Source organism: Squalius cephalus (genome assembly GCF_949319135.1).
Source record: "Squalius cephalus genome assembly, chromosome: 21".
NCBI lineage: Eukaryota > Metazoa > Chordata > Actinopteri > Cypriniformes > Leuciscidae > Squalius > Squalius cephalus.
The window spans coordinates 25707197-25734304 of NC_137142.1; the positions used below are offsets into that span (position 1 = coordinate 25707197).

At 36.4% G+C, this 27108-nt stretch overlaps 1 protein-coding gene across 1 annotated transcript in view; it reads left to right on the top strand.

Annotated features, from left to right (window-relative positions):
- The window catches only part of srbd1 (S1 RNA binding domain 1), a 54896-nt gene that overhangs the window by 16922 nt on the left and 10866 nt on the right, over positions 1–27108 (top strand). The window contains exons 15-19 of the mRNA XM_079855995.1: positions 8117–8208; positions 12495–12577; positions 23974–24080; positions 25520–25687; positions 26404–26553. Of these exons, the coding sequence (XP_079712121.1) occupies positions 8117–8208; positions 12495–12577; positions 23974–24080; positions 25520–25687; positions 26404–26553 (600 nt within the window). The remainder of the gene's footprint in view (positions 1–8116; positions 8209–12494; positions 12578–23973; positions 24081–25519; positions 25688–26403; positions 26554–27108) is intronic.

The following is a 27108-nucleotide window of genomic DNA, read 5'->3' on the forward strand; positions in this document are numbered from 1 at the left end:
ACTGTGTGCGGGATGAGCCTGCGGGATGAGCTGCACGGCTCTCAGCGACCTGGTGCTCTTCCTTTAAATGAAGGGACACTTGCCTGTTGAGTTGGGGTTGTTACTCGAGTAAGACTAGGATAAACACTGACTTCTTGACATTTTCTTCCGGTTCTTTCTACAATAAGGCCTTTTTTTTTAGTGATTTGTAATGGTACTTAGATGTGCTTTTAAGGAAATTGGGCAAATTGTCTTCACACAGGACTTTACTTGCATTTAACAGTGTGGTATAATGATGTTACTGTTAGTAATACATAAGTGTGGTTTTATCTTTATTTTTGACGGAATGCGTCTGGCTTCCAGTGTCAATTCGAATTCGCATTCGAATAGCCATCATTCACAAAGTTATACACATTCCCAGTCCTTGCTTAATTATTTAGGCTAATTTGTTAATGCTTACACATTTTCCATATTCAAATCCTTTTTAAATGTTTTAATAGTTGTGTACACCGCACACATAGTGTTGGTCTTTTTATTAGTCTCTCTTGTAATAGTTTGCCTTAATACCCGTGTTGTACACTAAGATCACATGAATGGTGAAGAGTTGTCCTCTCTTTGAACTTTCACTCTGTAGTTTGTGCCCCAGTTGAGTCGCTTGAGATTACACCATGCTTTGAACCTCTCTCCTGGAACCCCTCTGTGGCGCCCTCCTCTGGCCCAGCACTCTTTACTGCCAGGTGCTTTTATCCTTCTAGACCGCTGCAATGATTTGAATTGGTTTGCATTATGAATAAAGGTACACATAATTAGCTTTGAACTTGGGAGTGTGAGATTCCTGGAATACTGTCTCTCACTGTATGTGTGTTTTATCAGTATTGGTGTGTGTATGCTGCATTCTCATGACTAATACATGCTCAAAGGGCCTCTAAGATGACCCAATAAAAGTTGACCTTGGCTGACATGGTGTCTTAATGCTTCTGGTAGAAAGGCTTGTCGCTTTGGTCATGGATTTGTCATAGTTATGTTGTACAGATTTGGGTTAGAGGTTCATTGCGTATTGTGTGCCATACAGAATTGATATGTTTTTAAAATGTTTATTTTAGAGCAACTGCACTCTTATTTACTGAGTGTCATTTGTCAATTTTATTTTATAAAATGTCCTTTCTAAGAAACATGTTCAGAAGGTGCTGCTCTGACTCTGGTCATTGCTGCTGTTTGGCCCTGACTTTGCTTCTCACCCCTAAAGGACAAAATGACATGTATCTTGCTTAACGAGGGAGCCTGTAGTGTTTCGACTGTCAGGACAGTGATCCTGATACTGAGCTATGGCTACAGACTGATTGGACAGCTCTGTCAGTTCTTAAGGTTGAAGACCGTGGCAGTGACCACCCTTCTCCCCCTCAGGCTTGCTCTCTGCCACCAGCCGGCCAGTCTCTGGTCATTAGACTCACTGTTCGGGAGAATGCAGAATTACAGGAGCTCTATCTCATCTATTCTTTTTCATTTTTCTTTTAGTACACTCTACTGCTGGGATCAGTTGTTAAGCATGACCACTTCAGTCTTAACAGGAAGGAAACTGCCACTTGCTGTAAATTATAAATAGTTGCATCTTTACAATTTCCTTAACACTTGCAGATGCAATGTCAGCATGGATGGAAAAAGTCTAAATGAAACGTTTGCTGCTTTTAGAAGGGACAATATTAAACAGTATTACAATATTATTTGTATTATTATTTCACTTTACCTGGTGCAAGTTTGCTGTAAAGTGTGTGTGTGAATGTAATATAAGAAAATAAATATATAAATAAAAAAATAATATATAAATATAAGCAATGTATATGAATAATAATATCTATTATTATTATTCATAGCTTATATTTATATATTTAATGTTTTTTATTTACAGTATTTCATATATATGCCCAGATATATAATATTAATACTTGCCCTTTACTGCCAGCTTCCTCCTGGTAAAATGAACTCACTTTTTGCTGTAAGGTCTTGGATGACTAGAATTTTGCATCCGGAAAGTTTGTCCTTTGAGGAGGATTCTGGGTAGGGTGATTAGGACAGTGAGGAATGAGGAGGAATATTTGCCAGTCACAGGCCCACAGCTAATGGCTCACTGAGGGATAAATGTCCGCATCACAGAGGACACCCAGAACCAGTGGCTCAATGAGCAACTGTCTTGAGCCTCCCTAATTTTGATTGACTGATGTTAATATATTGAAATATATGGTAATGTCTGTGTGTGGTTGACAGTGGTGGGGCTTTTATTTACGTCAATATGAGTTGCGTTGAGTTGAACAGTATGCCATCTTACATTTGCTCTTAGATTTATCTTGCCATTGAAAAGTAAAGCATATCCAACTATATACAATAATTTTTGGAATAGAAAACATATTGACCAATTCATAATAAAGCTATAAGCCATGACAGGACATGTGCTGCAGGTACGTCATGTTCAGAATTAAAAACAATCAAAATATTTCAACTAATATACTTTGTTTACCTAAATCTGGGCTGTTTAAGTTTGCTAAATGACAGTAATTTGTTACATAGAATTTAACTGATATGTGGTGCCATATACAATACCGTTCAAGTTTTTTTTTTAAATTTTAATATGTTTTTGAAAAAGGTCTCACCAAGGCTACTTTTTTTAAATAAAAAAATACAGTAAGACAGTAATATTGTGAAATGTTATAAAATAAAATAAATGTGTAAAATAAATGTTTTCTATTTAATATATTTTAAAATGTAGTTGATTTCTGTGAGGGCTAAGTTGAATTTTCAGCAGTCATTACTCCAGTCTTCAGTGTCACATGATCCTTCAGAAATCATTCTAATATGCTGATTTGCCGCTCAAGAAGCATTTCTTATTATCAATGTTAAAAATGTTTGTGCTGCTTAATATTTTTGTCTGTGTATTTTTTTATTAGCATGTATGTCACAATGACTAAGAACATGGAACATGGAACATCCAATCATAAAAACTCTGAATGAAATTACATTATATATGTTATAGAAACTTTTTATATTAATAGATTTTGGCATCTGCGTTATGAGACACGCTAGCTTACTATGAATACTTTCTTGTATTTAACACGAAGTTTCCAGAAGAACGGACACGAATACTGCAATGTCACTCCCTATCCGTCTAGTGCTGATTGATCCGTGGCAGCCAAGCATGAGATCAAGCAAGCCGTCCGCTTGGAAGTTTCCATTGCCTTAAACTCAGATGCCAAATCCCCATTTGTCAATTTCTAATCTAATGTGCTCTTGTGATGTCAGAACAACTGGAAGCAATCCCCACCAGTAAAGTTTTTAACATGCTGCACATTTCATGCCTCATTGACTTGTGTTAGGCCGTTTTAGGTTGTAGTTTATAGCCCTTGGAGTACAGAAAAAGAAAACGCAAGCAACATCAAAACATAGAAACCTCAATTCCACATCTGCATATATGAACTAGGCTTCCAATGAAACTGGTCTTGAACATTGGAAAACGGAAAGCTCTGGAATATCCTTTTTGTGGGCTATACTTGAGTGCTTTGAATTGCTAGATCCAGTCCACAGTGTGAACCATTAAATCTCCAAAATATTCTTGGTTAAGATGAGGTTCTTGAGTTTAAGGCTTGGACACCAACATATTCAAAACCCCCTCTACTGGCTCCTGCCTGCCACACACAGGAAAACCTCCAGTAATCTGGACAGCTGACTCCCTCTTCCGCAGTTCTTTGGGTGTTTAAAGGAGGAAGGGGTGTTGAGGGGGTGATGAACATCTGCCACCAGTTTGATGTGAGTGACTGTGAGGTTTTGCTCTTTTCAGACTTGTGTGGTGGTGGCAGCTTGAATGTGCTGTTAACTGCACCTCCACGCTGACTAGGCACTTGCTACCCCCTAGCACAGAGCCTGAGACTGACGGCCTTTGACACCTGCCATTTTTTGGCCCTTTTCTAGGCAAAAAATGTCATAGTGTTTAGACTTGGCATTGGTCAGATATCTCATGATTGTTTTTTTTTTCCTCTCTTTTGGGAATCCCTTGGGTCTGCTGGCTATGAGTAATTGGCCAACATTTTTATAATTTTTTCCATAAGAATGTCATTTTTTGTTTCAGCTTACGTGAAAGACAAAAGACAGGCTTTAGTAAATTTCACACATTTGATGATGGTATATTGATCTTAAATTATTTTTCATTTAAAAGGATATATTGCTAATAATCTATATCCCATTCAGTGCACATTGAAATAAACTGAATTTTATAATTATATACACTACCATTCAAAAGTTTGGTCTCAGTAAGAGTTTTTTTTAAAGAAATGAATATTTTTACTCCGCATGGATGCATTAAATTGATCAGAAGTGACAAATACATTTATAATATTCAAAACAATTCTATTTCAAATAAATTGTGTTCCTTGAACTTTCTGTTCCTCAAAGAATTCTGAAAAAAAAACACAAAAAAAACAACCCACAACGGTTTCCACAAAAATATTAAGCAGCAAAACTGTTTTCAACATTGATGATAAGAAATGTTGATTGAGCAGCAAATCAGCATGTTAGAATGATTTCTGAAGGATCATGTGACACTGAAGACTGGAGTACTGATCACAGGACTAAATTTCATAATTTATTAAAATAGAAAAATTATTTCAGTTATAATAATATTTCACAATATTACCTTTTTCTTGTATCCAATTTAACATTTATCTTTCATAGGATAAATGCATAATGATACGTTTATTCACAGAGACCTCATAACTATAAAGACTGGGTAGTTTTTAAACTCTAACAGAAAAGTTGTTTAAAAAATTAGTAGTATGCAAATTTTCTACTCTACTGCATAAATTATTTTTTTGTTTAGCTAATTTACTTAATAGTTTGCAGGGCCAAAACTTTCATTGTGTAGAAGAATTTAGAATTTCCTCACCTTTTTAGATAAAAACAGCTAATTTTGTCTTAAATTTAACCAGTAATATCAAGAACATTGGACTTCTATCTACAGGTTTGGAGATACTGTGACGATATTTCTTCACCCCGCAGACAGATCTGATGAATGCGTTTAATTAGAACATGTGTTTAGGGGGCAAGTATCAAAGTATGTATCCATCTCTTGGTGTCACCCGGTGGTCATAGACATTGGGAGGGGGAGATGGACCAGCCTGGAGGATGATGACAAACACAGAGAATACCACAATTACTTCCAGTTAGAGGGGGCCCGGCCATGACTTTGCCCAGAGACTCTCATAGAGACATGATAGTCCCCAAAGTGTGGGTGTATTGAGTGTGAGTAAGTGAGTGACTGTCAGACCTCAAGGGTCATCAAGTCATCTGCTACACTTGCAGGCAGGTTTTGTCTTTGTTCTTATGCTGGGCCGAGTGCTCACAGCCTTCTGCTGCCTGCCCTTTTACAAGTTCAGCCGTGCCCTTAATGAAGAGAAGTGGTTGGTCGATGTGATGCATATCCATGTCAGAATGGTTCAGGGCTTGTACCCATTAACCCTTGCAGCCCTTCTGATTTATTCAAACATGACAGGTTCCTCTCTTTTTCAATATCAAAAACCTGCTCTCTCCTTTGCTGTCCTTTTCTGTCTTTCAGCACTGCTGTCATATCATTCTGGTGGAAAGAATGCAGACACATTCTGGACACTGAAGGACTAGTGCTAAAGAAACTATTTTAGTTTGATAAGGACATGAAATTAATATCACAAACTTTAATTAATTAACTATAGAATTAATAGAATATTTAATGAACATTTCATTTATTTGAAGGTTCTTAAAATTAGAGATGGCCATATTAAGTGAATTCAAGTAATCTATTACATGAAAATTTTAAGAAGTAAAAAAAAAAAAAAAAGGAAAAAAAGAACAATATGCATCAAAAAGATACATTTTAAAAATAAATGTAAAAAAATTATTAGTCAATTACTTGTGCACATCCCGAGTCAAGAGGAAATACATTTGTGTAATAATAATAATAATAATAATAATAATAATAATAATAATAATTTATTATTATTATGATTATTATTATTATTATTAATAATTTAATTTGTATTATTTCTATACATTGTATATTATAATTATTAAACTAGATAGTTTATTATAATTACACCATTCTTAATATATTATTAGAATTTATGTAGTTATAATAATATATTGTTTAAAAGGTCATATTCTCATATTTAAAAAAAAAAAACGAAAAAAAAAAAACGTATGAGGCGTAATGCTTAGTGAATGTTTATTGGCCATGCATTTTCTCTGTGTACGTTATTACTATGTCTGAAGGAGACATTTAGATAACTTTCCATCCTTTCATTTCATGAAGAACTATTAGTTTTATTTATATGGTTTATTTATCGTATTTTAAATAATATGTGGTTTTATATTTATATGAGTTTATATTATATTTGAATGTTTATCAGGGTTGGCATGTGTTTCCTTCTTAATTTGTTAATAATCTTTCTGATAACCTGCTCCACCGTGACCACTAGGTCATATGCCAGGGCTCGTTAGTCCTGTCATCATGGCTACTGTATCTGTCAGCTATTGGAGTGAGAGGGAGGAGGGGAAAGGATCTGAGAAAATGAGGACACCAGTCAAACTGGTGGTCCATGTCACAAAGCCTCTGCATCCTGTCATAAGTATGATGACACTAATTGGCAAAGTTACCCAAAGAGCCCTTAGGCACCAATAGAGAGGAAGCAAATGTAATGGAGGCTGCAGTGGTGATCTGCCCTAATTTGTATGGTCATTCTGTAACAGTGGTGATAATCATGTGCGGAGGACATTTATCCTTGCTGATGATTTCAGAGAGAGGTCAGTTTTATTATGTGCCCAACAGGCAGTTAAGTTGTAAAGGAAGGAAAGGCTGGTTTTGAGGTTTTAGAAAAGGAAAAAATTGATAACTTGCATAATAACATATAATAAAATTGTTTAAAAAAATTATCTTTCAGATTTCTTTGTTAATTGTATTTAATACTTTACAGAATTATTAATGTATAATAATAATATAATAATAATAATAATAATAATAATAATAATAATAATTATTATTATTATTAAAGTAGCTGCAATCATCAATCTGTTCCAGCAAGACTGTTTAACATTTATTTAGACTAGTTTTTCATAAATATAGTAGACAAGCACATTTACCATTACGTCCTCTAGATGGCAGTATTTACCCATATTTTCATATTTTCCTTGGCGTTAGATTACTAGAACATTTTATTGCACAAATTAATGATTCAGAACTCTTAATATATGAATCAGTAGTATTTTGCAGTATGTTAGTGGTTAATTTGTTGAAACTTGTGTTTTATGTGGTAATTATTGTTATTTGTATTTGTAGCCTATCAGGTTTGTTGGTTCAGGTTCAAGTAGAGTTTACTTTACTGATGGAAATATAACCGAGTGCACTCTTTCACCTTTGAGCCTATGTGGTCGTCACCCTGCTCCCTGCGGTGGGACTGACTCTGCAATTAGTGTAATATAAATCACTTTGAGTGGCAAGCTGAACAATACACATGCTACTGAAAATGTGTTGAGAGTCAATCTAGTTGACACCCAAGTGAGAATCACTAAACCAGTGATTCACAACATGGTGCATCCAAGGGAGTACTTGGAAAGATGCCAATGCTTTGCTAAATATTTGGGCTGTCAGACGGTTTAAATAACTATTAGTAATTAATATCATGTTTGCACTACTCTAAGGAATAAATATTCCTCAAAATATGCATGTACAGATTGTAAATGTGTATGGATGACACTTGTAACAGAACATTCTAAATGTGCATGGCAGCACAGAAATCAGTTATAACCTCAAAAATGCAGTTATAACATTCTGAACTCAGGAAAAAAGTTTGTCAAAAAAATATTTAAAAAAAAAAATCACATTTTCCAATGAAAACAGGGCTGAGTTTGTGTGTTGTAGTATTTCTTCCATGCATTGCTGTGTACTCTAAACTTCGGTTCCTGCTGTATCAACTACAAGCTTTCTATGGAAATGTATTTAAATGGACTCTTTGGTCTGACGCCTCCTAGATGTACTGAGGGAGCTTCATAAGTTCACTGGGGTCTTCATGAGGTTACCTCTCTGATTTCCTTGGAAGCCAGCTTCAGTAAGTCTTTGTTGTTTCAGCATAACAGATGAAGCAGGAGCGTCCATCTACAGTGTGAGTCCTGAGGCTGTTAAAGAGATGCCAGACATGGATCCCAACCTAAGGAGTGCAGGTAATTTACATATTCCTTCTTTACACGCTCTCAAAACTAGTGTTTGACCATTTTATTATTTTTTTTATTTTTTTATGTCTGATATAATGCAGATTTATGGAATGGAATTTAAAGATGTCGAATGAGACATACACAAAATCTGAAATCAAAGAAACTTGTTTGTACATACTTTTTGCTCAAAATTATCAACAAACACTAAAAACAGAAAATGTTTATCAGCCGTTGACAAGGTTATTGGCAGATTTTGTAATTGAGGCAAGGATTTAACATTATCTGTATTATTTTACAAGCCTGCTAGTGCTAATAAATCAATCAATCAATAGAGTATTATTAAAAATATTATTAACAAACACACACACACACACACACATATATAATTAAATATAACTAAACAATAAATACAGTATTTTTTTAAATTAGTAAAAAAAATAGTGTAATAAAGATTAAAAGATTTAAAGCCTATATACTATAAATTAAAATAGTTTTGTCTAATCACATTTTACAAAATTCAATGCAGAGCAACACAATATACACAATTCAAACTAAATAAAGAATCCTAACATTTTGACAATATCTCTTGTTTAGTATTTTAAGTTATTTACATTTAATGGTAAAGATGCTTTTATATAAATGCAAGGCTTTGGTTTTAGGGTTTTGCAAACAAACTTGTGTACATGAAAGGCAAAGCTTCACTGGCAGGATATGTCTTGTTTTTCGTACTAACGTACTAACACTGAATGAAAGCTGTCCCTCTGAATGATTCTCCAGTTCCAAGTCTCCAGTCAAAGGCAACCGCCTTACCTGTCAGTCCAACTCAGCTCCCATTCAACCAGACCTTTACGTGCCATTTCAGTCAACCTTGTCTCCTTAGTCTGAAACAGGCTCTCTGTCTCCTTTAGGCCACATTCATTTCTCCAGTTTTCGATACATGGACTTCAGAAGAAGAAACAATAGTTTTTCACAGTCTATCAAACCATCTAGAACCATCTGTTTCTGTGAAACAGAACTTTCTGTAAAAAGGTTTGCCTGTGTTTAGACCACACAAGCACCCTCTACTCTAACAAAAATAAAAAAGCAAGGCGAAAAGTTTGGAAATCACTCAAATGTTCTCAAAAACAGGATCTGAGAATTATACCAGACTTCCTCTATAAAAGCAGTAAATCAGTATGGGATTAATCATAAATTTTCCTCTGGTCAAATGCAAGCGCAAACTAGGGAGCTATATTTATCACTTTTATGAGAGGCGTAAGAAATTGGACCGTCCTATGTGGGATGTGTGTCAATGTGTCCAGTGTTTTGTGTTTTACGCATTAAACACAATTCTACATCACTAGCATACTTTCTGCTTACTTTCTAAATTTCATGGCTCTTCAAAAATAACAAATAACAACTGTTTTCAAGATTGATAATAACAAGGAAGGTTTATTTCCCTCGCCCTGTATCTTACTCTCTCATTGGCTGTAGGTCGTGGCCAATGTCATTTCCAGTCAAAACACATTTCACACTGCAGGACTCGGGGTCGCAGACAGGTCCAGATATTTGGCATGCTACATTTTTCACAGGCATGAAATAATTCAGTAACGCAGTGGTGCTTCTAAGTTTGCATCTTTGATAGCACACACACTACTCGATTGTCACTCACGTGAACGAGCACCGATTTGCTTCCGCTTTCAAGCATTCATCTGTGATTTCCACGAAACTCTCTGCGAGTGAAAATCTGGGCTAAAATCATGCAGTGTGTACTAGGCATTATTGAGCACCAAATCAGCATATTAGAATGATTGCTAAAGGATCATGCAATTGTGTAACATCCTTCTTTCTTCTTCAGCCCTGTCACTGTATGCCACTACAGTCTCTGTACGTGAAGATGTGTGTGGGCTTTCCCACTCCCATATCTTTAGAAAATGCAAAAGAAATTAAAAGTAGCATTCTGCTGTTGTTGAGTGTTGTGATATAAACTAGAGCAGTGCTCAGTGCATTCAATTATTAAATCATTAATCAAAATAATGCAGGGGAAAAATTATAATATGAACTGCAGCAGTGCTAAACTGTTCACTGCATCATATAGTTAACAACATAATCAATGTATGAATCCAACTCACTAAGACTGCCAACAGTTTCTTTTACATGCATCATTTTATTATGTCCATGTATGTGGTTACAGTCAAATAATACAAACAGTGAAATCGCTCCAGAACTCTGCCCTGTCTTAACTGCGCTCGAGACAGTAACGTGAGCTCCACTGACAGTCTTCAATCATTTTGGTTGTTGCTTGTGAAATTCGCTGCTAATTTGTATAAAGTTAAAATTTTTGAGCTTTTGTCGTGTGCGTCACTTGAGATGCCTACATTCTATCGCCAATGGTCACTGTTGCTCGTGTCGCCAGAAATTAATGGGATCATGTTGCTTTGTCACTGTGTGTCGTTGTGGTGTGAACGGGGCTTTAATATACTTCTTTCTTATGAACACCACGTCATAATTGAGTAAATGTTGGCATTTATACGTTAATGAATTTGTCATTATATGACTCTTCCTGACCTACTCTGTCATGCCTGAGGTATAGAAAGGTGTTCATATCTTGATTGAGGACAATTGTTTCCAGAGGTGTTTGGCTTTCTATAAAGATCAAGGTGTATGTGCTCGCTGAAGTGGGTGACTGTTGAAGGAGGTTTTGAGGTGGCTTGCTGGAGCGTGATCACCAAGCCTCACTTGCTGCGTCTCCACATTGAACTCTGTGGGAAATTGCTGCCTGTAATAATATTTGGAAAGGGATGGAGTTTCAGCTCAGGCCTTGTACAGCGCACACAAAAGCACTTCTCTCCACTCTCTGACTCTGTAATGTGGAGGTTGTGCTTGGGCAGAAAACCACGCAATGTCTCACATTCTGTCTTGTGTTTTCTGTCTGAGTCGCTCTCTCTTTCTTTCTCGCCCTCTGATTCTCGCACACATGGTTGAGTAAAGATGAAAATCTGACTTTCATTTGCTGACCTTCAGCAAGACTAGATAAAGCTAATGGAACAAGTGCGCCAAACTGCTTATGTTCATTTCATTTTATAATATTGTGTTTGGCTGGTCACATTTCCTGGGATAAGTTAGATTCAAGTTTTTCTGAAATGGGTTTTTATTTGTCTTTAATTGAATTCTTATTTGACCTGACCTCTCTTAGTTGGCCCATGTCTTTGCCTGTGTATGACTATTTACTAGGAAAAGGGGATTCCTTCTAATCTCTAACCGTTTCTCCTAATCTTCTCCATATCGCTTTAAAATATAGCATTCTGGGCAGAATTCAAATGGGTCCGATATGTTTTGTGGTCTACGGCAACTCACTCATATGATCCGCTCTGTTCTATTGTGTCTCTGGGCCGGAGCAGACTGTGTGCGCGCTGAGGCGGTTCGCGTGACACTAACATGAAACCAGACTTCATTTGAAAGCATATTTACACTGTCTCAATCGTTCCCTATCCCCTATATAGCACACTGTGCGATATACCATGTAGAAAATAGTAAGCGTGTGAACAAGTGAACTGATTTTAGCCGCAGCTTCAGCGTCTATTTATAATGTATAGGGCTGGATGCTTCAGATTCAAGAGAGCATTTGATTGGACAGAAAATCTGAGTAGCTGAAGTGCAAAGTGATGTCATCAAAATCATTGCTCCATATTGGCGGAAGTGAGAGACACTAAGTTTTGAATGCTTAGATCTTCAAAATGCGAATTTTGTCATTGTTTTGGCTATGCTTATAGATAAAAGTAAGGCTAACATATTCATACTAAAAGCCAAAAAACTTCAATTTTGATTTAAGATAAAAATTAAAAAAAAATTGACGACTGAATATAATTGACAATGACATCAACAATAATAATGGATAAACGATAAAATGTGTATATTAATTTCTGATAGGTCTTTCTTTGCATCTATTTGCATACTCATTTGTGATTGGCCTTCCTTTTTCACATCTATTTAACCATATATGGTCTCATTTAAACTGCAAGCACAGTTGTGTGTTGCAAGCCCTGATATCTCAGTAAATGCAAATCTTGTTTATTAATATAATCTGTGAAGATGTGATTAGTGCAGTATGTTCCACACAGGCCTTTGCATGATTTAAATACTCTAATTGGCATAGATTTATGCAAATGTGAGCTTAATTTATTCTTAATTGAGTCTGTGGGTTTATTAAAGTGTAAATATTGCTGTTCTCTTGAGGCATTCATTATTATATTTGAGCATTAACTGCACATAATGGTGAGATCATTTTCGTCCTGTATTCTTTTCTTTGTCCTCAGTGTCTATTGGGAGACGTGTTCAGGATCCTTTAGCCGAGCTTATTAAAATTGACCCCAAACACATTGGTATTGGCACCTACCAGGTGAGTCACATCTCCTCTTCAAAAGCATGCTAATAATGGATTGTTAGTTCATTATTTAAGTGTTTTTATTGCAGTAATGTTTAATGTGTCTTTATTAAACGCACTGTCAACAGCTGAGTGTCCTTTCACATAATACTGTGTACATGATGTTGTGCCTGGCTCTGCTCTTGATGCAGTCAAATGTTTGAAGTGATTGTAGGCGCATTCCCAACTTTCTAAGCCAGGCTCTGATTTTTAGTTTTGAGTAATAGCAGTTTTAAACAGAAGTCAGCTGGACTAGTGAGCTAATCCTGTCTCTGACTGTTTGCTTTTGCAGTCTCATATTATGAGTAATCCATTTTTCTCATGAAATTAATTCTACTATGATTCCCAGTAGCATCATTTGTTGACTCAGGGCTGGGCCTGATTTGAGTTTTTTTTTCTTTTCTTCTTTTCGCTCTTACTTTTCATCTTTCGGTTTTTCACTAGCTGCCCTGCATACTTGATTTCTCTCTCCTGCCCTCTGCTGCTCTTTTTTTTATACATCAAGATATTTAACTCTGCAGAACCTCTTGTTGTTGACATTTTTTTATATGCACTACCAGTTTCCACAAAAATATTAAGCAGCACAACTGATTTCAACATTGATATAATTAAGACATGTTTCTTGATCAGCAAATCAGCATATTTGAATGATTTCTGAAGGATCATGTGACTAAGGACTGGAGTAATGATGCTGAATATTCAGCTTTGCCATCACAAGAATAAATTTCATTTTAAAATAAATAAAAATAAAACCCTTATTTTGATAACACTTTGTAATAAGGTCTCATTTGTTAACAGTGTTTAATGAATTAACTAACAGATTAACAATGAGCAATAAATTCTTACAGCATAATGTTAGTGAATACAAATGTTCAAGTTCACCTTAGTTCACAGTGCATTTAATAATGTTAACAGATACAACTTTTGATCTTAAAAATTTATTAGTAAATGTTGAGGTTAACATTACATAAGATTAATAAATGCTGTAGAAATATTGTTCATTGTTAGTTCATTTTAACTGATGTAGCTAAATAATGTTACCTTAGTGTAACGTGTTACCCTTGTTTTAAATTGTAATATTTCATATGACTGTTTTTACTGTATTTTGTAGTTTTTTTCTTCCCTACTGTGATGTACAGTATGAGTAAAACGGCTTTTTGAACAAGAAAAAATGTAGGGTGTGACTTGATTTTGTCCACCAGAAATTGATTTGATGGTTGTGGTTGGCTTTTGCTGTGATCTCATGTGAGTGTCATCCCGTCTTCACGCCAGTAAACATTTCATCAGAGAAGATATGTTGTTGCAAGAGTAAGGGGAAGCTATTTTTATGAAAGATTATGATGGGACATAAATAAATAAAAATATTGATGTGCACGGATAAATCATTTAAAATAAACACTGAAATATTCCATAAATAAAAATGTCAACTTAGATTTCATGGTGACTTTGGGCGTTTTCACACCTATAGATTGTTTGTTTTGTTCCGAAACAGGGACTTAATTTGTTACAATGTTGCATTTTCTTCTTGGTTCGGTCCGCTTTCACAAGGCAACCTTCAAAGCGTACCAAAATGTATTTATGCAAGTCACATGTGAGTAAAATTGTCCTCCTATTCGTCAAAGTTTCCTCTCCTTCATCCATCAAGATGATTGACAAGTCGCTTCATGAGCTTATTGTGGCGCTTTATTTGTAACAGTCAAGATACGCGCAAACACTATACGAATGTTATAATGCAGCTAGAGCAGGAATCTGGAACAAACGCTCTGGCGTGAAAGCACCCTAAATTTAGTAGTTGTTAAATCTGGGAGAGGGCAATTTAGATTACTAAAGTACTGTACAAAGTAATTGTAAATTAATTCCGCTGCAGCCTTGGAGCCATTTCCCAAATAAGGAGAGGAAAGAACGTCTTGCGTCTTTGCAAAGGATCAATATCACGTATCACATATTTCTCACTGCCAACTTTTTGACCCAAAAAACATGCACATGTGCTGATTCTCAAAGGTTTAAGTTAGCAGAGGATCAGGGTCACCTCACCTTGCCCCTTGCACAGTGTGAGTGTTGTCTAGTGTGCATCACAGCGACCCCCTGCACGTCTGTCAGCACTTAGCGTTTATTTACCCTGCCACATAATCTGAGCAACACAAGATGCCTCTCCACCACACTGACATGCTGAGTGATAAGAGTGTGTGTGTGTGTGTGTGTGTGTGCACGCGTGTGTGTGTGTGAGAGAGAAAGAAGTTTACAGTATGTATATCTGTGTTGAGTAGACAAATACACTGGACCATGTATAGTGATCTTATTTCTTATCTTAAGTATCTCAAGTAGGGCCGTAAGCACTATAATCATTGACGGGAGTTATTAAATACCCACAACCCTCAATCATGGATATGAGGTTTTGAGAGCTATTTAATTGTGACAGGAAAAAAAGGTATTTTAGATTGTTTCTGTAAGGTTTGCCTGTCTCAGTTTAGAATTCAATTAAAGATATTTATTTTTTACTTTAAAAATATAATGTTAAAGTTCACTTAATTGTCTTTCAGCACTTATATTGATACCAATACGCTAATAATTAAATTCATGGTATTGCTGATATAAAATTTCTAATATGCTTCAAATGGTGATACAGTGTGAAAAATGTAGATTTATGTAGATTTTTACTAATTAATAGTAATATTTATTAGTCTTTTTATAAAAATATATTTAGTTGCCATTTAAATATAAACATATGGGAAATGAGCAAGTACAATGAAATATCTAATGTCGTACAGTGTATATATATAACATTGACCAATACAGAAAAAACTCTAACAACAAATATGGACCGATATATTGTGCATTCCCACATAAAATGTAAAATGCTAAAAGAGAAGTAATACTGTGAAATGTGTGGGAACTTTTACTGTTAAATTGCTGAATTGCTCACTTAAAGATTTCACCTTCACATTACTTTTGATTGCACATCGCCCTCTATTGTTGCTTGTATTTTCATGACATGCCATTTAGTCAAAGTGGGTGGGACCTCTAGAGTTTAGCTTTATATAGTTAACTGTCAATCACTGAGACATAGGTGGAGTGTGTTCAGGTTTCCCAACTGCTTAAAGGTCCCAGAGGGCACATTTTACCATTTTACCCAGCTGTGAGAGAAAACATCGTACAAACCCCCAGATATTAAGGAAACTGTCACTCTCCTTGGTGCACTTTCCTCTGTGTTTCTCACCCCAAACATTTAAACCAGCAATAAACCATTTTTGTTATTATATTATGTTAATCAGTGTTTATAAAATATGTTTTTCAGGTCGCCTGCAGGAATATGCATATGTTAGGTTGTACTTTAATTTTTAATTATACAATAGGTTACATTTGAATGTTTGTTCACACAAGGACCAGTCTGTTGGTTACATAGATGTATTTTTACACCGTTTATTGCGTGTTCGGAACAGCAATAAGTAATCTATTGGTTAAAAAAAGTTCCAGAAGTGATTTAGAAGCTTGTGTAAAGAAAAAGCACCAGTGATGTCACTCCAGCCTTCTCTTTTTAATGAGCCTGCTGAGACTGTTCCCTCAGGGTAAAACGGAAGAGAGTGAATGAAGGTGTAAGTATTGACTGACAGGAAGCTGATTGACGATGATTGATAGCTGAGTCCAATTTCGCGTGGGAAAAAGGAAAAGTTATGCGCTCTGCTGAACACATTTACTCATTCTGATCATGTCTGATCTAGCTTTAATTTTTCCATCTTTTAACTATATGACTTTTCCCTCTGCTGGGTAAAGTCAACAATTATTTTTATCTTTCTTGTCTTATGGCTGTTTACATTCCATAGCAAAGAAAAGTAAAGTAAAGTAAAATAAGTGTTTTTTCTCATGACTTTAGTGGGTGAGTCCAGTAGTGCATGGGTGCAGCTCATGTTCTGTTTGACAGGTGTTTACTGACTCCAGACCTGGTCTTCAGGCTTCACCTGAGGTAAAGGAAAGATGGCGCAGAGTGTAGGTGAGAAAAGTGTCAGAATTAGTCGTTAAAGTGTCAGCCCACTGCCAGGAAACTGCATCATCTTATTTGCTGCCAAAACGCTTTTTTGAATTCATGCACAATGTTTTTAGTGGAGCAAAGCAAGCTTTGAATAATTCTTATGTACAGAGTTCACAAGGCTGTGGCAACCTGGAAACATCAGGGAATTGTAAATATATATATTTTTTACTTCCTGGAAAAGTCATGGAATATTCTGAAGTGAATATTTTTTCTAGTAATGCTCTACTCTAAAATATTTCATTGACCTGATATTAAGCTTGTATAGACGTTTGTCATTTATATTTTTTGTGGTTTATTTTTTAATCTGTTAAATCACTTCACACATTGATCTGATTGATTCATTAGCAAACCAGTCTGAATCGTAATGAAAACGCCTATTCAGTAATAACAAATGACAGGAAAGATTCTGGAAAAGTCAAGAAAAAAATCAATGGTGAATATACACTACAGTTCAAAAGTTTGGGATCAGTTTTTTTTATTATTATTTTAAAGAAATTAATACTTTTTTCGGGATGCATTCAATTGATTAAATGTGACATTAAAGGCATTTATAATGTACAAAATATTTTCAAACAATTTCTGTTCTTTTGAACTTTCTATTCATCAATGAATCCTGAAAAAGCAACTGTTTTCAACATTGATCATAATAAGAAATGTTTCTTGAGCAGCAAATCAGCACATTAAAATGATTTCTGAAGGATCATGTGACATTGAAGACTGGAGTAATGATGCTAAAAAATTCAGCTTTGCCATCACAAGAATAAATTATATTTGAATATGTTTTAAAATAGAAACGGTTATTGTAAATTGTAATTATATTTTGTAGTATTAAGGTTTTTTTGTTCAAATAAAGGCACCCCTGGTAAGCATAAGATACTTTTTTCAAAATCTTACTGACCCCCCAAACCTTTAATGGGAATATATATTTTTCTACAAGTGCTTCAATGAATGTGTCAAATATGTAGACTGATTTATCTCTGAATGATTCGTTAGTGAATTGGATTGAATCACAATGATTTAAAAATTGTTTTTCCATAGTCAAAATAACTCTAAAGATCATGGAAAAGTCCTGAACATACGGTTTTCTATTAGTGCCTTATGAATCTGTCAACCTGGCTCAGACTGAATCAGAAAAATATGTATCTCAAATGACTGGAAAGATGGAAATTCATTGGTCAAAAAGATGGGGAACATATATGTGATCTTGCAGTTAAGACTGCTCTTTTAAAAATATCTACAATTTCTACCTATTATGTAAATATGATTTAACAGCTCTGTCAGTCTTTGTCATCACTTACACTGCTGTCAGTATGTCTTCAACTGTTTTCAGATGCCTTGTTTGGAGCTTTTGTGTTTTGCTGAAAACGTAGGTCTCTGGTTACGCAGGAGGCAGAGCTTTGGGAGGTATGTTAAGGAATCTCCTCAGTTAAACATCTTTGTGTGTTCAGCTCTCTGGGAAGTGTGTTTTCAGAGCCTGCAGCTGGTTAGATCTACATTGGGTCATGAGGGCGGGGAAAGAAGAGAAGAACTGATTGACATCTCAGAGTGGCAGCATTTCGTTAAAAAAAAAAAAAAACCTGTTAACTGGGCTCAGTGTGGACAGACATACTTTGTTCTGGCGCTGGGGCCTATCCAAACCAAACAGGACCTCGCACCTGAATTTAATCCAGCGGTTTGTGTGAGCCAGTATGTTTTTGTGCGTACGTGTGTGCATGGCTTGGGTCGGAAACCTCACCGTGGCTCTGCTAGGCTTGGTGAGGCAATGTAAGTGCGTATTTGTGTTACCATTGGCCTGTCCCCTCCTCTATACCTGGTGTGTTGGGGTCCGGGATATGTGTCTGTTCAAACAGAGGGCAGGTTTAAAAAATATGTGAACTCCCCACCACTTTTCTTCACCTATTCCCCAATGCTTTAATTGAGTTTTGGTTGTTTTGTCTTCAAGGTTACCACAGCGCTAAGCCATGTCAAAGCTCAGCTGTCAGCCACTCTTCCTACTGTGAATGAAGACCAGAGAGTGCGGCTTGTGCGCGTTTGAAGACAGATGGAAAGCTTAATATCGGCTTTAGGCGAGCATGGTCTTTCTCAGCCCCTCTTGGAGATGTTGGTTTGATTCTTAACGTATGCTCTACCAGATGCAGCTCAGTTTTGCACTAATTGAAATGGTTATGTAGTCTTCGATATATCCAGTAGGATTGACAGGAGATTGGAGAGATGATGTGGGTGAAAGCCAAAGCCTTTTTCAACTGCTACTACTGGAAGGATTTGAAGCGTCTAGGCTGATTTTTCACATCTGACCACAACAATCTCAACTTATATTTACTTTCGTGTTCAGCTTTGTTCAATTTGTCCACAGGCTTGATATGTTTTTAAAGCCTTAAATGGATAGTTCACAAAAAAAGAGAAATCCAAACCTGTAGGGCTTTCTTTCTTCAGCAAAACACAAGATGATGTTTTGAAGAATGTTGATAACCAAACAGTTTTGGCGAAAAATTTACTTCCATTGTATGGACAAGAAACACTGATAATATCTTATTTTATGTATGCTCTAGTAGATGCAGCTCAATGCATCTCAGTTTTACACTTACTTAATTGAAATGATTATGTAGTCTTCGATATATCCAGTAGGATTGACAGGAAATTGGAGAAATAAGAGTGATGTGAGTGAAAGCTGAAGCCTTTTTCAACAGCAACTACTGGAAGGAGTCTAGGCTGATATTTCTAATGTCCACAACCATTTCAGCTTATATTTAATTTCAGCTTTGTTTGTACACAGTGATTGTTGTGTCTTCAAAGCCTTAAAGTGTTAGTTCACCAAAAAATTATTTCATTATTTGCTGACCTGCTTGTAATTCCAAATTTTCTTTCTTTCCTGACATTTTTTTCTTCTGCAGAACACATAGATATTCTGAAGAATGTTGGTAACCAAACCATTTTGATGACTATTGACTTCCATTATATGGACTCAAAAAAGAAAAGAAAACTAATATCTCAAAATATTGTCTTTTATGTTCTACATAAGAAAGTCATACAGGTTTGGGAAGAAATGAGGGTAAGCAAATTTTCATTTTTGTGTGAACTATCCCTTTAATTCGCTCCCTCCTGACCTTCCAGTGCCAGACGGCCCGACAGTTGATACGGATCATTGGCCGCTCTCTTGTTCCATTATATGCTGTTCATTTGACTTTTTCTCCCAGTTTGTGAGAGCTACTATCGCAGTGGTGGTGTCCCACCTCGTAAATTAGTGTACCCGAGCACATAACTTCATGGAACATCCTTTAAAAATAGATCTGGGGGGCTTGATGATTGATGGCTTTCTAATGAGTGCGCATTCCATCAGCAGATCACAAAACCGCCCGGAGGCGACACTTTTTGGGTGTCTTTCTCTCTTAGCCTGCTCAAAGACTGTGAGAATTTTCACTCCATCCGCGCTCAAGGCGCTTTATACAGCCGACCGGCTGCCAAATACTCAAAAGCTAACCTTAGGGTTTGGGAGCAGCTACATGGGAACCTGTCCACACACTTCTCAGGTTGCATCCGGCTATTATGCGGCAGTAGGTTTTTGTATGATAAAAATAAGGACTTGTTTGTTGTTCTTTGTGAGAAGTATCTTCAGCGTGCACTGATTTATTGATTATCAGCAAACTGTTTGTGATTTTAGCATTATAATCTGTTTGCGTGCGTCAGTGATGTGTTGATAAGTCTGAGTTACTGTTTTGAAATCACCATAAACATCACATGGAAAAATGCATTAAACTGTTTGCAAACTTGTGTGTGTCTGAGCAAATGAGGATCATTAGGAATGATTGGGCTGCTGTTGAATATCTCAGCTTCTGCCTTCAGGCTCTCATGTTTATTGTTTAGATTTCACGTTTCATTTCAACACAGGCCTTCCAATAGCGTACAGCATTTTCACACCTCTCTTGGGTTACAAAGTAAAGGTATGAGAGATTTTGACAGAATTTTACAGCCGATAGTGTTCTCCCACATAAAGGCTGTTTTTGTGCAATAAATGTTTTGGCTATCTAATATTACAGTTGTTTTTCCAGCTTACTAACTAGATTTAGGAGGTGATATTAAAATCCTTTTTTTTTTTTTTTTGCCCGTTGCAATGAACTGCATTAACCACTAGAGGCAAATGAGTGCATGCCTTGTGAGAGCTTTAAGACGGATCTGGCATTTTTCACACTAATACTTGCCCCCAGGGGATGTTTAGTGTTCAAGATCTCAATGCCGCTACTGTTGTTTAAAACCATTGCCATTGATGTTTATTAAAAGTTTAGGAAAATGCACAACCTGGTGCAGAATTATAACTAGGTATTGCAATATAAATATATTGAATGGTGTGGATTCTTTTGTTTTGTCTGTGATGAATGATTTTATGTCTTTGCTTGGATAAGATTACTCCATTGAATACAGACTGACAGTATTTATCACACAGACATCCTTGTTCCAGTGGAAGTCATCCGGATCTTGTCAGGTCAAAACATGCATTCTTCTCTTTACTTTAACTCGCACAGCTCACCCACTCCACTACCTAGCATTCACTCAAGATCTCTTTCAACCTTAACCCACTGAGATGTTACCATTGTGCTGGTGTAATCCATGTCTATTTATCTTCACTCAGTTGTATCTAATACGATACTATTCCATCACTCTGTTTGACATTTGAAGGACTAAGCATCAAAACCTCATCACCATTGCTCTGCAAGAAAACATGGACCCTTTAAGATGTACTTTTATAAGAGATACCCTGCCTTGCAGGAGTACAATTCATTTTTTATTTTATATTTATTTAATTATTTTATTCACTTTTTACCTTTTATACTTGCCTTTTAGTTTTATTTCAACTTTTATTTTTTAATTATGTTACCTGTTTATTACTTTTTTTAGAATAAGCCACGAAATTCATTCTGCCATCAAAGAGGAGGAAAGTGTTCTTATCTCGTAGTATATCTCATCTCACCTTTTCTCAGTGCTTTGGTGCCTGCTCTCAAAGGACATGTGTTTTGTGGACAAACAGGCAGATCTGCTAATGAGTTTACAAGATCAGATTTCTCTCAGCAACAACATTTGTTTTGAGGGTGAATTTGTTTTTTTTTGTTTTTTTTTTTGTGTGTGTGTGTGTGTGTGTGTGTGTGTTGAACATCTGCTTCTCAGACCTCTTTGACATTCTCATTGTTTTCTTAGCCACATTTTCCCAGTCTGAATGTACTGTATTTTCTTACATTGGTTAACAGTTCTTCAGCTGGCACATTGTGTTGCTTTGTGTTTAATGTGATACATGATTGCCATGGAAGGATTCTAACAGTTAGTATTTATTGACTGACTAGTATCCACCATACATGTAGAACCAAAGAAAAGGATATCTTTAATGTCATCCTCTAAAAACGTTTGTTTAAAACCACCTAAATTGGTCTGTTGATGAAGCTAGTTCATTTATAATATGTCCGAGAATGATTAAAGCAAAATATATTAAGTATCCCGATCCACACCATCTCAGACCCACCTTTTACTTTTTCCCCATTGGTTGTGCAATTTCAAACACTAACACTCTCTGAAAGTAAACCACTGTGTCCACATATGAGGGAAATATATCTTCTATGTCTTTGTTTATTATTTCTGCCTGTTCTTGTGTGACTGTGGGTAGTTTGAATGTGCATATTGAGTTAGTTTTAAGAGGCTTGTGGGATTCTTGGATTGTTTTATATACTGAATTTGTATTCACACAAACACTATAACACAATAGCGCACGCAAAACAACTTGAAAGTATTAGATCTTACTTGCAAATTTACACACGGAAAAGTACACAGAAATGGCAATACATGTCGTACACTCCCAAACCACCACAAACTATCATTGCTACTCTTTTAAATGTTGGGGTTTTCCCTAATTAAAAAGAAAATGAGAGAATACAGTATTCTGAGCTCTTCATGTTTCTCATCACTCTTTTAAAATGGGTGATTCAAGTCACATGCTCAACAATTCATCAAAAGAGCTTTGAATCAATTTAGATTGTAGATGGAATTGAAGTCAGTGAACTTTTTCAGTAGTTTAACTACATTTGTGTTTTCCAGTGTGTTGAACTCAAAAGAAAAGGTTTAAAGAGGCATACATGTACAGTATGAAGTTTACATTTTGCTGCTGCTTTTTTCTTTTTTTTTACCTATATGATGCTGTTTCATATTGAATGACTAGGCAGATTAGCCCTCTTAAATCCAGCAAATGAAAAGATCTATTTTTTAATTGCATGATATTGATCTTATTGTGATTCATCCATGCACATTTCACTTTTTAAACATTTAAAAAATAAGTTTATTCAGACTTAGTCTGCTTAAGCTCGCATTCAGCCGATTTGCCTCCATCCAGTCAACAAACCAGTCAAAAACAAAATATATATTTTTCGATCATCCATTTCACTCTGATGTTCATCACAATATGGAAGAAAAGTGTCGCTACTTCGGTTTCATCACAACTTTCTATTTGAGTGAAATTGTCCAGTTTCCCCCCAAGCCACCATGGTCGATTTTAACTAGTACATGCAGATCTTGTTCTAAGTGGGGAAGGTGTTCATCCTAATGAGTTCTCCCAAATGAAGTATTACACATTTGTCTTACAAGGTCTAAAGCACTGGTATAACTTCTTCCATATGGATATGGGTCCCAATGCAAGACAGACAAAGGCTTGTCAGAATTCCCTGCTTGCTCCTAATTTTGGTCAGTTTTGGATTTGGCCTTGTGGTTTTCTTTGCTTTGAATTCCATCTCCATTTTAGAAAACCGCCTCCAAAGTGTGAAAAGTTCGGCTGGATTAACTTTATCAATTCCTTGCACTTAATGGAAAACCCCTGTGAGAGGACTTTGAAGTGTCACAGATGCTTTCCAATGAAAACAGCCTCAGACCTTCTCTCCGTGTCTCTTGAGGCAAAGCGATCCACTGGCTGCCTTTTTATTCAGCCGTCTCTTTTTTCCCCCTCATACCAGCATGAACACCGCAAAGTATTTAGGGTTACCGTTTGATTGCCAGTGACACAACATTGGCCTTGTGAAATGGCTTGTTTTTGGAAAGTGACTGAGACAGCATGATTTGTTGCTGAGATATCTAATAGATGTAGACTTTCTTGACATTTCAGAAGACGCAGAGTAAAAAGTTTAAATTATTTTCAAAGTAACCGTAGCGATTTAGTGAACTCTTAATGTACATCAAAATTGCGATTTGACTCAATTCAACATTCTAGATAAAATATCCTCCAAGGTGTTTGATTTTAATTTCAGAGTCCAGGTAAAATACAGAGCCCTTCCTTCTTTCTTAAACGAACACACATTCTAAGACTGGTCACTCTTTCCAGCACGACGTGTCGCAGAGTTTGCTGAGGGCAGCGTTGGACGGGGTGGTGCAGGAGTGTGTGAGCTTCGTGGGAGTGGACATCAACATCTGTTCAGAGACGCTGATGAGGTAGAGACCAAATACTTTCCAGCAGGAGTCACAACATGGCAACTTCTCACTCGCCTCCCCGCTATTGCTTAGCACTCTGTTTAGTCTGACACCCTACACGTCGTGCATGCGCGCGCACACACACACACACACACACTGTCACACGAACTGTAACATCTTTTCACTTCCCCACTACACACAAACATTGTGATCTACATACACAAACATTGCTGTTCCCTAACATATACACAAATTGAGATATATAGCCTCGAATATTAGTCACATAAACTTACAGAAACACTGAAATGTACACATTCATTATATCCACTCGCTCTGTCTAATACCTTGTAGGATTTCGTGAGTAATTGCAAATTGTTTGCACTATGGAAAAAGGTGGCTTGGAATAATATATTTCCAGAATACAATAAGAATCATGTCTACATGCCCCTCGACGTGCCTTAGAAACGTTTGCTTTTATTTATTCTTGAAGAAAAAAAAAATACTTTCAACACTATGAGGTTAGTATGTGTACTTAAGTGAGTTTAAAAAATATATATTTTGATGAAAGCAGGTAGACTTTCATATTTCATCAATACACTAAATTTAGATGCATGTAAGCATTAGACTGAAACAGGCACACATTTCTCAAAGATCAGATTGCTATATTTAATTCTGTAGGCTTATGCCTCTGATTTATAGTGTACTAAGTCACACATACATCACTATTCTGAGCTAGAAAGCTATATGATCCCATTAAGAGGCAGGGTTAAATGCTCGTGAGGTAGTCTGGGAACAGGTCATCTGTTTACCTGACTTTAAATGAGCTCTCAGTACCAGAACTCCAGACGACATGTTCGTGGCTCCAGCATTATTCGCCCCTTATTTATAAGTGATGACATACAATGTTTACATAGCTGCTTTTAGGGGAGCTGCCACTTCGAATTGGCCGTACCAGGTCACAAAAAAAACTTCTCAATGCCTTTCTGTTTTGTATGAAAAGGTCAAAAAGATTATGAGATCTTAGGCAGCCATTTGGTAATTCTGCTGGAAAATGTTCTCAATATTTTACTAATATCTGACTTCTTGTTTGTGAAAATATAGGGATTACATAAGTATGAAAAATAATTTCCATAGCCTTGGGTGGACTTCTAAGGTGAAGTTCTTCATACAGGATGTGTGGTTAATGCTGGGTATTGACATATGAAGCAATGACTAATTCTAAAAACAAACTGTAATTGAACCGGGCGTTTAAGCGGGAGGTTGTGAGAGATTAAATGTAGGCTTTTTGAACTAAATATCTGTAATATCTGACAGATTGAACTTCATTGTGACAGAGATATATTTTAGGATGCCATTTCTGAACGTCATAGCAAAATAGCAATACTAGCTAGTCAAGCCCATCAGGACAAAAAGAAAATGCACAACCTGGTGCAAAAAAATGGTGTGTTTTGTTTTATCAGGCACATAGCAGGTCTAAATGCAGGGCGAGCACGTAATATTATGGAGTGGAAAGAGAAGAACGGACCTTTTCTCAATAGAGAGCAGCTAAAACTGGTCAAAGGCCTCGGTCCTAAGAGCTTTCAGCAGTGTGCTGGCTTCATCAGGATCAACCCCGAGACAGTACCCAGGTATACGGCTGGCCCATGCCACTTCTACTTCTACATGTTTTTGCACCAAGCTACCTTTATATCCTGTAGGAGAGAATGGGATAAGATGAGTCACCCCTTAATACAAAAGATTATGCATTATTTTTCTCACATGACCATACAGTATATTTATAAACATAAAGGCTTGTGTATAAAGTGATGTAAATTATTTGTCTAAACATTAGCCATGAATTATTAAATAAAAATGTTCCATGTGTCTTATACTTCGGTTAAGATGTGCCAGTGGCTAATAGTGATGATGACTTTTGCCTCCAAATGCTATGAAATTAAAATACTATTACAAACACTATTAATATCACAAATGCTATTAGATAATGTAAAAAAACCTTTCACTACATTAAAAGTTTCTTAATATTAAACATTTTTCTGGCTGATTGATGAAAATGCAAATAATGTGCAACACAAAAGATTTTGGAAAGTGATTGTTTTAGTGAATTATTTTACTTATTTTCTCAGTTAAATTCATATATTTGGGGCAAAGTGGGTCAAGTTGTCTCACATTTTTTTACTTATAATTTGATGGTCATTTGTTATAGACAGTTCTAATCTCAGTTGATAATCTTCTAATCTCATCCTGATGTCATCAGAAACATCTTGTTAAAAGCAAGGAAATGGTGGCACATCTTACCCAAATCACCCTTTTTACTGTAATGTTTTTGTAATTGTGCTTCATACAGTATCTGCTCTAGAGGGAACGAAGACCTTGAGGTTCCTCAGAAACAGACCGCTAAGAAGAGAAAAGTCAAGGGCTCTGATAGCACCTCTAACGGGTTTAACCCTCTGGACCAAACCTGCATCCACCCTGAATCATACAGCATCGCTTTGAGGTGAGAAAAGAGCATGGCACTAAACTATCACATTACTGCCCTACAGTAGATGATCATTGGATCTGCTTAAGGATTGAACCAAGTGGTAACGAGTGTTTACCTCAAGTGGGAGCATCTGGGTTGCTCAGTGTGAGAGTTGTGCGAGCTGCTGCCGCTCGTATGAAAAGCACATTCAGCGTGTGCTCAGCACTCTCTGGCAGTGAATGACGCTCTCTCCACAGCTGTGCTGCTCAAGTCTGTTTAGACTACTCCAATCTGACACTTGTGCCTGTTGCTTCCAGAAGATGTGCGCACGGATGCCCTGTGGTTTGGATGTACTTGCGTGCATGACAGCTGCAAGTTAAATCAAAATCAGTGCATGCATGTGAAAGAGGTTTTTTAAAATTGAATATGAACCGTGGGCATAGTATCCGAGCGCTGTGGAATTTGGAGGATTTATTGGTGAATGGCAAGTATAATTTAGAAACAAGACATTCATTCACTGCCTATTACTCACTTTTTTAATTTCCTCCATAGCTGATGTCGTACTTTGGCATTAGGTGTAGCACAGTGTGT